Source organism: Protomyctophum bolini (assembly GCF_963924005.1).
Source record: "Protomyctophum bolini genome assembly, chromosome: 13".
Taxonomy (NCBI): domain Eukaryota; kingdom Metazoa; phylum Chordata; class Actinopteri; order Myctophiformes; family Myctophidae; genus Protomyctophum; species Protomyctophum bolini.
The window spans coordinates 26,833,568-26,847,712 of NC_137874.1; the positions used below are offsets into that span (position 1 = coordinate 26,833,568).

The window sequence follows — 14,145 nt, forward strand, 5'->3', positions numbered from 1 at the left end:
TATTTTACATTCTTTCTTAGTGACTGTTCAGCGTACTGTAGCGGTGCCCATTGCACCCATCCGTCTCCCATCCCTCTCTCTCTCTGTCTCCCTCCTTCCTTCATTCTTTCTCTCTGTCTCAGAGGTGTGTCCATCACATCTGGAGGAGGGGAGCGAGGCTCCCTCCATGACAACGATTGCCCATTCACTTCCCCCGCTCTCACTCTTTCTGCCTCACGTTCCCTCCCTCCTGCTCGCTCGCTCTCCCTCAGTCCCTATTGCGCTCGTGCTCTCACAGCTCCGTGTCTGTGTTCCACTGTTCTGGAAATCACATTGTGAGGAGAAGAGATATTGGCAGCTGACTGAGGAAGGATCTCTCCATCCCACAGAGAGGCACCAGCGTGGAATTCTATTAGCCTTACCAAGGGAACCATGACAAGACTCTATCTTATCTTGGACTGAAAGAAGATCTCTTCGTACTTTTCTCGCTTCTAATATCTCCTCTTTTTTTCCATTTTCCCTTTGAAGTAAACAGCTTCTGTCGAGCCAGACTTTCTTTCTTCCATTTTACACCTCCACATTTTACAAACAAACTTGCCCCCTCTTGCTTCGTCAGTATTACCAGGCTCGGTGATACATAAGAGGTCGTGTGGGGGAACATATCTGCCTTCTTTTCTAAACGGCATACTTCGTCCACCTTGCGTTTTGGTGAGGGGGGGTGGTTGACAGCCCAGAGGCATCGGTGATGACGGCCGTCCTGGTGACAGATGTGAACTTGAACTCTGTTTGTGAGTGTCTGGAGCAGCAGTGCTGCGTGGTGGACCAGAACCAACATAACAGCCGTCCACAGACCCCCGTTCTCAGGAGACACACCAACACGGGAGCCAAGCTATGGGGACGTGTCCGCAGCAAGCTGCTCAGACAAAAGGTGTCAAGCTCACACATGCACTGACACACACACAACCGCATTATGTGCATGCTGTCTCTCTTCTTTACTCGTAGCCCTGGGTTTGTCCCGTGATGGTCTTTCTTATTTGTCACTGTCGCTGCCATCTGTTCCGCTCTGTGTCTCTTTCGTATGTTCCTGTTCACCCTGTGTGCTCTCACCCTTTCCATGAGTGGCTCTCTTTCAACGGAGAGTTGAGTATTGTTCTCCTATGATAGGTCTATTGATTGTGTTTTATAATTTATATAGCCCTTGTGATCCCATCTGTGCAGATCAATAGATTTCATAGTGGTGAAAAGTTTGTTTTGTATGTGACTGACAGCCACTGTGGACAGCAGAACATGTTGATGTGGTAAAGATGCTTTCACCCTCACTCACTGTGTATTGTTTAAGGCTATGGTGAATTGGTCTACTCTACATTCTGACTTAATGCTACTAATATGTGCTGCTTCCACCTCTTTCAGTGATTATATCCTCCCCCTTACTTCTTCACCCCTAATTAATCCTCCATTCCCATCTGCCTTTCTCAATTTCAAAATTAAAGCCAGTGAGTGAATAGTATACTGCGGTTACATACAGCTGGCAGTTGGAGGAGCAGAGTGCTTCCCCCTACTGCTCATTTATGGTAATGCCATGCTCCATCAGAAACAAGAACCCTGCTGCCCTGATGACATTTCCCCTGGCTTCCCCTCCCTCCCACACTAAGTAATTGACAATTAAGTTAGTTGCACTCCCAGAGGTATAACGATATTGGCCATATTACATTGTGAGGGGTTCAATTCTGACCCACTAATTATTTTGTGTGTCTATGTATGTCTATATGCATATTCAGCCATATGACAAAAACTTGGCTCTGAATTTCCCATAAGGCTGCATGTACAGTAGAACATCACATCAGCATTACAGTGGTGTCTGTAAAGCAGGGTCCAAGTTATCCATCCAGCTCGGAATCATTGTGTCTGTCTCACAACGTCAAGGTTTGTCTGGAATGTATGGAACACATTATGTTTCTAGACAAACATAATGTGGAGCTTGGAGTAATCATGTGATTATGCTGTATATGATATGCGATTGAGGTTCAAAGAGGTTCCCTCAAAACGAGAGCTGGCCTGTTGGCTGACTTCATAGTCAAAGTAAAAAAAGTCAAAGTCGTACGATTTGTCACACACATTACCGCAGTGAAATTTGTTCTCCGCATTTGACCCTTCTCTTGGAGCGGTGAGCCGCAGCCAAGGAGTGGTGAGCTGCGGCCGTGCGATGCTCGGGAATCATTTTGATTACTTGATTTGACTTATGTTCAGGGAACACACACACACACACACACACACACACACACACACACACACACACACACACACACACACACACACACACAACTGTGGCTCAGGAGGTAGAGCAGGTCCCGGCTCCTCCTGTCTACATGTCGAAGTGTCCTTGGGCAAGACACTGAACCCCAAATTGCTCGCGATGTGCTGGTTGGTACCTTGCATTGCTTCCGCTGCCATCGGTGTATGAATGTGTGTGTGAATGGGTGAATGTAATGCACAATCTATGTAAAGCGCCTTGGATAAAGGTGCTATATAAATGCACCATTTACCATTTACCACACACACTCTCTGTGGATCTGCTGTGTAAATCTAGGCAACATATCAGTTGCAGGACTGCTGCGTTATGATGATCCATGAATTGGTATGAAAGAAGGTCCTATTTATCTACAGCAGATGCTATTTCTGTGAGGAGCCTCAGAAGAGGATGTGTGCATGTGATTCGTAGGAATTCTCTGGACTGCTCTGCACGTGCAACTAAACTATGACAAAGGCCTTGGGGGCAATGCTCTCTCTCTCTGTGTCTCATTATGTTCATTTACACATTTGCATGCATTAACCGATCCTCCACTGCACAGACTATATACGGGCACTAAACAAGGGGGGCAGAAAGGGATAAAGCCTCCACTTGGAGCACTGTTGTTGCCGGGCTCTCGCCTTTCGTTTCATTCCATACTTTCAGTGCATGACCAGCATTCTGGGCTGTGTGCATTATGTTACAAAATCTGTGCTCATTATTAACTAATAGGGCACAGCCACAGTCACACAAGGACAATGCATCACAGGCTGGAATTTAGCTTTACTGTTGCAGTGAAGGCCTGGGTAAGGCGAGACGGTGGTTTTATATGATCAGGTGGTTTTATGGTATGTCCCTGCAAGCTGAGGATGCTGAACTTGATGGAGATGGAAGCCTCTCGGTTTGTCTGTTTCCTATTAAGTTTTTGTCCTGCTCTGCAGTTAGTTTAGGACCGCATAACTGGCCTCACGTTTGGTTTTACTTTTGTGATGTTGATGCACAGAGCCCATAGTTTACTTTACCCCTAATCACATCATCACAAACTGAGTAGAAAATGGCAATAGTAAATCGTAAATCCTCAATGTAAATTTTTCTAACCCAAGTGTCAAAATGGACCACTCTCGGGACCTTTAACCACTCATAATACATTGAGCTTGTAGGTCTGCTATTTTAGGTATTCTTGAAAATAATTTTCACTATTTTAAAAATAACAAAGAAAAAAACTGATTACTTACATATACAGTATATACATGTTTGTCTGCAACTGTGTGGATTGTTGTTATTCATGCGATGCTAGAGTGAACTTGGACGTGCAAGCACAAAGAACTGCATGTGTCTTTTAATTAAGAGATACTGCATGAGGAGATGCATGATGGGGGTGACTGAGAAGACTAATTGGGCTGGAATGAAGCATAATTAACTTTCTGTCCGAGTAATATAATGATGATTAAGCAGTTACCCAATTGTCTAGACAATGGGTTATCTGTCTTTTGTTTGACATTACTGTGTCAGTGATGAAGACCTGTGTTATACCAGCAAAAGTGTTTTTTCTGTTTTCGTTTTTTATTTCGCTTCCAAAAGTGTTGCGGCGAGAACAAAGAATAACAATAAACCAGTATCTTTCTTGTCCGCTGTCACATTTTAGCCCACATTAAAAAAAGAAACTCACTGTGTTCACGTAGGGCAGTGGTTCTCAAACCTTTAGCTCAAGCCCCAGAAGAGAAAGTAGACGTTTGCCCGGAACCCAAACTAGTGCAAATATTTCTTCATGAAATTACTGAAAAATTCCTAGAATTTGTTTTTTATTCATGAAAAACTGCTTTTTGAGGGAATGCTTTTTGAAAATGTTTGGCTCAATTAAAAACAAAACATAGGAAACCAAATATAAAGCGACCCATAAAAATGTGTCCGCTACCCACAAATGGGTGACATGGAATATGATGATTTGTGCAGATGAGATATTAGCATTTCACCCTCCTGTGAGCCTAAATGCCAGCCAGCCCCTAATGGCCTTCTTTATAGGGCACATAAATCTCTGCCTGTCACAGCCGGGGGGCATAGGCCTTTACCGACCCCCAGTCCCTCCCCCCTTACAATACCTTCCATGATTGGTCATCGAGCTCAGTGTGACACCCAGAGGGTCAGTAAAAGATTCTGGGGTTGATACCCCAGGCCAGAGTGACCCTTTCTCCTCTGGGCTCAAACCTGTTGCCTGCAGCTGAAGAGCAGGCCTCATGGTGGCTGGCTTTTAATCTCTGTATAGGGCAATAATGGTAGTAGGAATCATCTAATTAGTCTTTGGGTATTTATAAGATGTTGGCCTCTTGTATGATCCATTACAAGTCCTTGAGTGGGGCTTGGTTAATAATAGGAGGTAGTAGGTACGTTATTGGATGTGCGATCGATTGTTTCTATATAAGACTATAATTACCGGTACTGAAATTCTTCGTTATTATGGATACAAATGTACTTGGATGATGTGTGTGTGTGGGGGGGGGGGGGGGGGGGGGGGGGGATGTTGTTGCAACATCTTGGAGGATTTTTTTTGTAGTTTTAAGATTTAGGTCTTTTGATTTTGTTACTGCTGGCATGTGAGATAAAGTAAAGAAAATTGCATGCTGGGATAACAATCCATCCTTGGGAAATAACATTATCTAGGCATCTTAGTCTCAGGGGTTTTACGTAATAGTGGAGTACAGTATCCAAAGACTCTGTTCTTTTCTAGACGCAGGCAGGGTCTCACGTTTTCAGCTGACATTCAGCTGCATAAAGCATAAGAGGTTCATTGCACTATTTCCCTACTGTGTGTGTGTGTGTGTGTGTGTGTGTGTGTGTGTGTGTGTGTGTGTGTGTGTGTGTGTGTGTGTGTGTGTGTGTGTGTGTGTGTGTGTGTGTGTGTGTGTGTGTGTGTGTGTGTGTGTGTGTGTGTGTGTGTGTGTGTGTGTGTGTGTGTGTGTGTGTGTGTGTGTGTGTGTGGCGTGCACGAGCGCTCATCCACAGTGCCTCCAGAAATGCTAGAATGGTACTATGCAAATCACAAAACCTTGCATGATTACAGTGACATTTGTCAAAATAACATTGTTTGTTTTAATTAACTATTTTTATACTTTGTCATACGACCCATTGAATTGTATAGTGTTGTGAGCTTGTAGAGCTAGATGTGTGTAGATTAGCTATGTTTGAAATTGTTTTGCCTATGATGACATGCCAAAATCGACGTCGGGTTGAAAGTGGTTAAGATAATATAAGCGCAAGCTGATAGCTGAAAGAAATGCAGTCCCCAGGATGTAATCCTGCTGAAACCAGAGACCGTGAAGTTTGAGCTACAGTACGATGTAATTAAAGCGGTCTGTCAAAATGCTAATGAAATTACTTTCTGCCACTGTATGAATAGTTAACCAGCTGGAGAACTGAGAAAGGTGCTGTGCAACGCAAAAGACAATTTGAAGTGAAAATTAAATTGGCATATTAAATGATCAACTTCCATCTGAACAAATCCATCTGAAACTCCAGTAGAGCCACAATGAACTAATTAAGTTCATTGTGGAGATGGGATTTATCAAGGCCTTTACACATGATTTCATAAACAAAGGGCATCATTTGTCGACAGTGGTTCTTGAAGTATAGTATCCAATACAGGACTTTGTATAAAAGAAAACCACCATGTAACTCTGTAAATTCTCTACTGTATCTACAGTACCATGTTGGTCGCTTTCAATTATTTCAGTTGAAAACAGTGAAATAAATCAAGCTTAACTCTTTAAAGTGAAACCGTCTGAACCTACCAGTGTGGTATTTAGAATAGGAACCGCTCCATAGGGACCCGGACTATGTATCCTACCACTTTAGTGTAGTTTGTTCTGCCTCCTGTGGGCAGAGCAGAGCCTGTTGCCTATCAGTAGTGGTGGTATCAATGACTGCAAAGTCATTAGTCTTGTCAGCAAGTACAGCTGTCAGCCAGTTCCTGTAATGTAGTGGTTATCACGTTCGCCTAACACACGAAAGGTCCTCAGTTCGAAACTGGGCAGGAACAGCTGTTTTATTTTCAAATATTTCTTTATCTTTAGAATAAATAGGTAATGGAACAAAGGAGGAATATCTGTGTGAGCAACATTTTCAGGCAGAGACCGTGCTAAATTCTCTTGTAGTATGCAATGATCTGTCTTTATCTTCTTATCTTGTTGTTGGAACTCGACCAAGAGTTGTGTACAGTCAGGCTAACAGCATTTGGTTTCTCAGTGTTTACTTTCATCCTTACTCATGGAGTTAAACCAACACAGTTCCCCCACACTGTTTATACACTATAGTCATACATTGTCCAGTTATACGTCATTTATTATTGTATATACGGTATTTTGAATGTTATGTTCCTGGTCATAGAAGGGTGAGGAGTTAGACGCAGTACAGTGTATGTGTCTGTGTGTGTCATATTTTGATATTTTAGAAGTCAGCGGTGCAACTGTACCATGTGGGGGTCCCGGGGTGCCCCCGCAACATCCAGACCCCCAGGAATGCGCCCAGGGGAGCAGTCCGGTTCCGGCAAGCCACCCCGTGTCCGAAACCGTCGATAAATGACAGAGTTACCGTGTGGGAATATCCAGACCCCCAGGAACGTGCCCAGGGGGTTCCGGCGTGCTTTCCCAAGTCCGAAACGGTCGAGAAATGACAGAGTTACTGTGTTGCAGTTTTCCGTGCTCGGACATACAGACCCAGGGACAGACATACATACACACATTGCTACTTAATGGAGCGGAGGCACCGCTCAAAAAAGAAAAACATTCAAAGAAAGCTGTAGCAGTTCAAAGAACAATGAGTTCCCATGCAGCAGAGTGTCATACTGACTTAACAGAATTCATGGTTTCTATCCATGTCTTTCCCCTTATGTGGTAATCTGTGTATTGTATGGGACATTAGACCACCACTGAGATTTGCTCTCTACATTTGTAATATAAAGTAATTATGTCTACTGCCTCAGGCTACAGTCCTTTCCTAAATCATATACTCGACACTCCTCTCAGTCCAACAAAAAGAGTTTTCAGAACCTAATTGAAACCACATGGCTTGAGGATGTCTCTTATATCCCCTGTATTGCTTTTATCTTTGATTACATACAGGCAAGCAAGCACACACATAGGCTACAACACAGTACACTACACAGTGCACTACACAGTACACAACACGCATGCACAAAATCTGGACCGTTTAAACTTTAAGTTTGGAAGTTGAGATCACACCATATTTGGATTGTTATCAAAGAAGCTTGTGACACTAGTTTCTATTTCCTCTTCTGCCCCGCTTCCTTCTGGTTGGCTGCCAGAGCTGTCGCTGAACATTAATCACCTAAATCCTCATCCTGCTTTGTTTCACCAGCCAGCTGGATGCATCCCCAAAGTCATCTACACTTTCTACACTTTCTTTCCAACACACTGTTTTCCTTATCTTCTGCCTAAAATAAGCTTAGTCGTAACCCCCCCCCCCCCCCCCCCAGCTCCCAGCCATGCAGTTAGGTTCGTCCCTGGCTTAAATCAACTAATTTCCCAAGGAATGAGAGTGGAGAAATGGGTACTTTTAGCCCTGTTAAAGATGCAGTTTCGAGGATTGGTGAGAGTAATGGGCAACTGTAATGGTTTTCAAATTTTAACAACTGAATTTGAACCATTCATTTTAATGAGTAAGCAGAGGTCAATAATAGAGATGGAGTACTGTATTGCCACGACTAAGTATGAATCAGACTCGCGTGTGGGAAGGTAAAAGTGCTTTGTGAGTGGGTGAGAAGTTGGATCCTGGCCCATCCACTTCTTGGCAGAGACTTGAGCAAAAGGCCCTATAGTGCCGATTAGGCTAACCTGGTCTCAAACCGAAGCCCTACTGGGAAAATTGTACTTAATGATAATTGTGTGTGTGTTTTAAACTGATACCAAATGGCCTTTTTATGAGATAATGAATTACGCTCAATGAGAGAACATTATCCAGCCAGCTTCATGTTGACAATAAAAAGTGTGCTGGCCTGGTGCTCAGTCAGCAACCCTTTTTTTAGATTTGATTCTATATAAAAGGTGAGCACATTGTCGGACTGGGTATTCATCATGACTCATGACTGTGTGTAATTGTGTAATTGTGATAGAGCCAGCTGCTTTATCAGCCTATAAAAAGGCTCTGCTAACTGTGGACAGAAGTGCTTGGGCAGGCAGAGAGGCTCCGGCTCTGCTCGCTGTGCCACACACAGCAGGCTGTGCTACCTAAAGACACTGGAGCACTGATGGATGAGAAGCCTCACAGAGAGCCTCCTCTCTCATGGGAAGCATGGTCCACAGAGCTTTGAAACGGCCAGACACAGTAAGGTTAAGTGTAGTATGAGCCATTCTGTCCTGACTGCCATCCCTCAGGGAAAGGAGAAATATTAGCACTGTCCATGGTACTTCTGTCAAATAAAACAGTCCCTGTCGACAAGATGTATAACACCTCCCAGAGGACAGTTGATGTTTCTACAGTTACTGTAGAAGAACTAGAAAAGATTGCTGAGGGCTCTGCTACTGTAGATACGTAAAGTGATCTTGATCAGCGATTCGCAACATTTTTAACCAGTATGACCTGCATAGAGTTCCATAGATCCCAAGTTAATACAATCGTTATCTCTGGAACCTCAATCTACACAGAAAACTCTGAGAGTGTACAAAATCCATTTGTACAATCTCTAAGTTACAAATCCATAAGAGTTCATTTGGTTCATAACTATCAATCATTTAGCTGGGGGGTCCCTTGCGGAACCCTCTCAAGGACCCCTTGGGGTCCCCGGACCCATGCTGAAAAAAAGTGATATAGAGGCTGAAAGCTCCATTCCATGTAATGTTTGTGGTCATTCAATGTGTGTGTGTGATTCTTCTTTGCTGAATTTAAGAGTTGAATTTAATCTGTGGGTCACATACTCTACGTCTCAGCCTGGGTGGGGTTTCATTATGTGTGAAAGAGGTGTTTTTGTGTGCTGCAATGTAGATAATTGATGTCTATGTATGGAGCCAGGGATTTGTACATAGGACACAAACTCACACGGCAAGGCAGTGGCTCTTCGACACACCCACACAGTAGAAAAAAGAGAGAAAAGAGTACATATTAAGAGCTTTTATACAGTCATATACAAACATAAACAGTCCATGCCCAGTGGGGGGTATACTGCCCATAGCCTACCATTACTCGTCTTCTGATGCTCTCGTCGTCCGATCTGAATTTCCTGGGAATTTAATAAAGAAGGAGAAGGAAAAAAAATAACCATCTCTTTTGCAGTTCCCAGGACTTTTTTTCAGGGTTGTTGTTCCCCCCCCTCATTCTTCTATTTCCTTTTAAATATAGACAGGCCTGGCTGTCTGGGAATTTCCACCAGGGAGGCAAACGGAAGAACAGTGTCCTCTTTATTTTTTAAATCATCCCTTCCCCCCATTTTAGTTTTGGTGGCCTACTAAATCTAGACCTCTTCAAGATGGACGCACCTGGGATAGGTGATCGTGGCAAGATACAGTGTTTTGATCATTATGAAACGCACTGTAATGCCCAGATCTAATGGTCAGGGGTGGACATCTAGATACATATCTTTTGTCTATGCTTTGCATCTCTTGCGCCAATATACTGCACTATAACTCCCCATCCGTGGCCCTTCTCTCCTTGAGTGGTCTCACATGCCATTTTCTACCTGCCTGTTTTCTTTTTCTATCTTGCTGAGCTATGATATTATAAACAAAGGAGCTCTTCGTTTTTTTGGAGCACACCTGTATAGAACGAATTTGAACCAAATTGTAGTGTGTCCACTGTCCAGTAAGTAAGTAGTAAGTAGGTCGGAGAGGCTTATTGCCTGTATCAGCCAGAGTGCGGGAGTCTATCCCTGTTTCCACTGTCCAGACCCTTGAGAGGCTTATTGCCTGTATCAGCCAGAGTGCGGGAGTCTATCCCTGTTTCCACTGTCCAGACCCTTGAGAGGCTTGTTGCCTGTATCAGCCAGAGAGTCTATCCCTGTTTCCACTGTCCAGACCCTTGAGAGGCTTATTGCCTGTATCAGCCAGAGAGTCTATCCCTGTTTCCACTGTCCAGACCCTTGAGAGGCTTATTGCCTGTATCAGCCAGAGAGTCTATCCCTGTTTCCACTGTCCAGACCCTTGAGAGGCTTGTTGCCTGTATCAGCCAGAGAGTCTATCCCTGTTTCCACTGTCCAGACCCTTGAGAGGCTTATTGCCTGTATCAGCCAGAGAGTCTATCCCTGTTTCCACTGTCCAGACCCTTGAGAGGCTTATTGCCTGTATCAGCCAGAGAGTCTATCCCTGTTTCCACTGTCCAGACCCTTGAGAGGCTTATTGCCTGTATCAGCCAGAGAGTCTATCCCTGTTTCCACTGTCCAGACCCTTGAGAGGCTTATTGCCTGTATCAGCCAGAGAGTCTATCCCTGTTTCCACTGTCCAGACCCTTGCAGCTGCAGTGACATGCAACGTATAATCAGGCCTTTAAGCACCAGCACTCAGGCCTGTGGTGCCAGAGAAGGGTACATGTTTCTGTCATGATCCATATGATAATAGTTGGATTTTGTTCATCGGATTAAAGGTATATTCAGTGATTTCACTTAATTCAAATATCACTTCTTTTTTTGTTTTGTTGTGATAATCCTCCCTACTATAGAGTGTGCTGACCATATAAGGAGTTCCTCCCTGTCCCCAGTTAACCCCTGGGGTAAAAAAGAGAGGGGCCTTCCGCCAATCATGATCGAGCGGGGGCGGGCCTTGGTGTGCCGCGTGTCCCCCCCCCCCCACTGTAGTGCATGCATGTGCACATCTGGTTACCGGGGAGGACCGGGGGGTTTTACAAATCACTGAATGCTCCTTTAAGCAATGCCCTTCTAAGCGTAAATATCCCAATGTATAAAGGCTTTGATATGCCCTTATAAGGTATCACGTTTGGTCCCTAATAACATGTTGATGAATGTTTTCCTCTCTTTCTCTTCCAGCTGGACCCACAGACGGTACAGTCAAAGAACTGGCACATGGACGTCATAGAGATGAATGGGGTAAGACACTCGCTCAAAGTCTGCTTGCTATTGTTGTTCAAGTCCACGTTTATGCTCAAACTACAGTGATAGAAGTTGACTGTTTGCAAGAGTACAGTAATGAGGCTTATCATGGTTGGCCAGGCCAGTGCATAATGGTTGGCCAACCTTCGAAACGATGAGTTTACTCAGCAAAGTTGTCGGCTTTAAAGACCCAATCTGTCATTTTATGGATGATGGAGCTCACCAAAAGGTAAATAAATGATGATAATGTTTAAGATCCCAACTTGCTCTGATGTTTAGGAGCTGTTCAAATATAAATAAATACTTGTATGTGTTATCTGTGGACCACAAGTCAGCAATAAAGACATTAAATATCATGCTTGTGCATTTTTTATTTACTTGTGGTTGAGAGTGATGCATCGTACTTGTGTGTTTATCATTAGATCAAAGTCGAATTCTCCATGAAGTTTACAAGTCGGGACTTGAGCTTGAAGAGAACACCGTCCAAAAAACAGAGTGGCGTTTTTGGAGTCAAAATCAATGTGGTGACAAAGTAAGTCCATTCCTTTTTGATCAAAACAAGACAATTCTGAGTGAATGCACACTTATTTCTGATTGTGATGAGGAAGCTGATCATGCACTGCCCCCTACAGGCGTGAGCGCTCCAAGGTGCCTTACATAGTGCGCCAGTGCATTGAGGAGGTGGAGAAGAGGGGGATAGATGAGGTGGGAATCTACAGGATTTCAGGGGTGGCTACCGACATCCAGGCCCTCAAAGCAGCATTTGACAACAGTAAGACTACACTCACCTTCTGTGTTTGTTTGTTTGTTTGTTTATATCCCTCCTTCTCAGCTGGAGGTCATACAAAGAGGCCCATTAGACCAGGCCTCTAACATCAGCAGAGAGAGCTGTGGCTGGGGGCCTTCGTACATAGTTGCACACCGGTGTCTCTATCTACAATCCTCCCATCATAATCTACCGCACCCTGTTTACTGTGTGATGAAGAAGAATGTCTGCATCTTTGTGTGTTTGGCTGTAGCACTACAGTATCTTGCACTGTCTGTTATTCCTGGAGACGATGGAATAAGATGAGAGCAGCTGTGTTACTGTTTCTGCAAGCGCTTTAGAAACTTGTTTTTTGTGGTGTCAACATATCTAATCTCAGTCATTTATTTTATTTTCCGCCGTCTTGTCTGTCCCCCACCCCGTCTCTCTCCCTCCCACGTACTGTAGATACCAAAGACATCCTGGTGATGTTGAGCGACATGGATATCAACGCCATAGCAGGAACTCTGAAGCTGTACTTCAGGGAGTTGCCAGAGCCACTGCTCACTGACCGCCTCTATCCTGCCTTTATGGAGGGCATAGGTAAAACCTTGACGCCTCTTGGAATCTGGCATGGACCACACTTGCACTCTCGACAACTGTTTTATTTTTGTTTTATTTTTCCTGGTAAAAAGCATATTAAGGCATTACTCTCTCTCTGTCTTCCTCTCATTGCCTTGACTTTTCTCCTTCACAGCCCTCTCAGACCCAGCAGCCAAGGAGAACTGCATGATGCACCTACTGCGTTCCCTGCCCGACCCCAACCTCATCACCTTCCTCAGCCTCCTGGAGCACCTCAAGAGGCAGGCACACACACACACACACACACACACACACACACACACACACACACACACACACACACACACACACACACACACACACACACTAGGTTAATTGGCAAAATTAACTAAGCTAATATTACAAGAGGTTCCTCTACATTCAACACAAAATTATACTTTAAATTACTACTGCCGTCTTATAATTATTCACCCCATTTATAACAAGTGTGTACTGTCTAGTACTTACAATAATAATAATAATAAAACTTTATTTGTATAGCACCTTTCATGGCATGAAATGCAGCTCAAAGTGCTTTACAGAGCAATGGAGAAAGAAAGGAAAAGAAAAGCAAGGCATAAACATTAAAAAAGAAGCAGTGTTAAAGCTGTGCTTTAAAAATGTCTACAGAGGCTGCCTGTCGAAGGTACAGTGGGAGTTTGTTCCATGCCGTCGGCCCGTAGAAGCAAAAAGCTGTTTCCCCGTATTTTTTAGTTGCCATTTTTTTAGGCAAAGCGAGCAGGCCAGCAATAGTAGAGCAATAGTACAGCAATAGTAGAGCACCCTTTTGTTGTTATGACATGCTGCAAATGTGTGCGTACCGACTTACCCAGACACCAGCTTCTGGTAGTATTCCTGAGGAATCTTAGCCCATCCCTCATGTGCAATGGCCTCCAGAGGTTTCTATGGGGTTCAATGCAGGAGACTGACGGATACTCTAGAATCTTCCAGGACATAACACAGAAAAACAGGGCTCTACTAAGTACTAGCCACGTTCACATCCTCTTCTCATCTCATCTCAGGAGAGAAATGCCTAGTAACGATCTAATGCAGAGAGTCTATAAGGCTAAACTTTCTTTAACTACAGCGTGAATAAGTATAAAGACTCTTCTCAATAATTTTGAGACAGCAGCGGCAATTGAAAGTGAGTAAGTGACATTTTGTGTTCAATTAGGAGAAACCACTTGTATAGTTGTTCTTGTTTGATTTGTTTATTGCCAACAGCTGACAGTTTGTGTTGTGAATTTAGTTAATTAACCTAAATTGCATAACTAATTTTGAGTGTTACTCATTTAGTTACAGACATACAGCAATTTAATGTGCACATACCTGAATGATTATTTTTAGAATCACTCTCAGCTGCTCTGAAATAAACAGATGCTCTTAATGTGTTTAAACACACTCCTCTGACGAGATTTGATACATTTTCCCTGTTTGGTTGTTCCTGTAAGCACAACACGTATCGCA

At 43.7% G+C, this 14,145-nt stretch overlaps 1 protein-coding gene across 3 annotated transcripts in view; it reads left to right on the forward strand.

The window, feature by feature from the left end:
* The window catches only part of abr (ABR activator of RhoGEF and GTPase), a 116,159-nt gene that overhangs the window by 97,609 nt on the left and 4,405 nt on the right, over positions 1-14,145 (forward strand). For 2 of the 3 annotated variants that reach the window (XM_080779405.1, XM_080779406.1), the window contains 5 exons: positions 11,250-11,309; positions 11,735-11,844; positions 11,945-12,084; positions 12,526-12,660; positions 12,815-12,920. In XM_080779405.1, the coding sequence (XP_080635531.1) occupies positions 11,250-11,309; positions 11,735-11,844; positions 11,945-12,084; positions 12,526-12,660; positions 12,815-12,920 (551 nt within the window). Of the gene's footprint in view, positions 1-257; positions 908-11,249; positions 11,310-11,734; positions 11,845-11,944; positions 12,085-12,525; positions 12,661-12,814; positions 12,921-14,145 lie in introns of those variants that run through there. The other variant, XM_080779407.1, reaches the window with a different exon arrangement.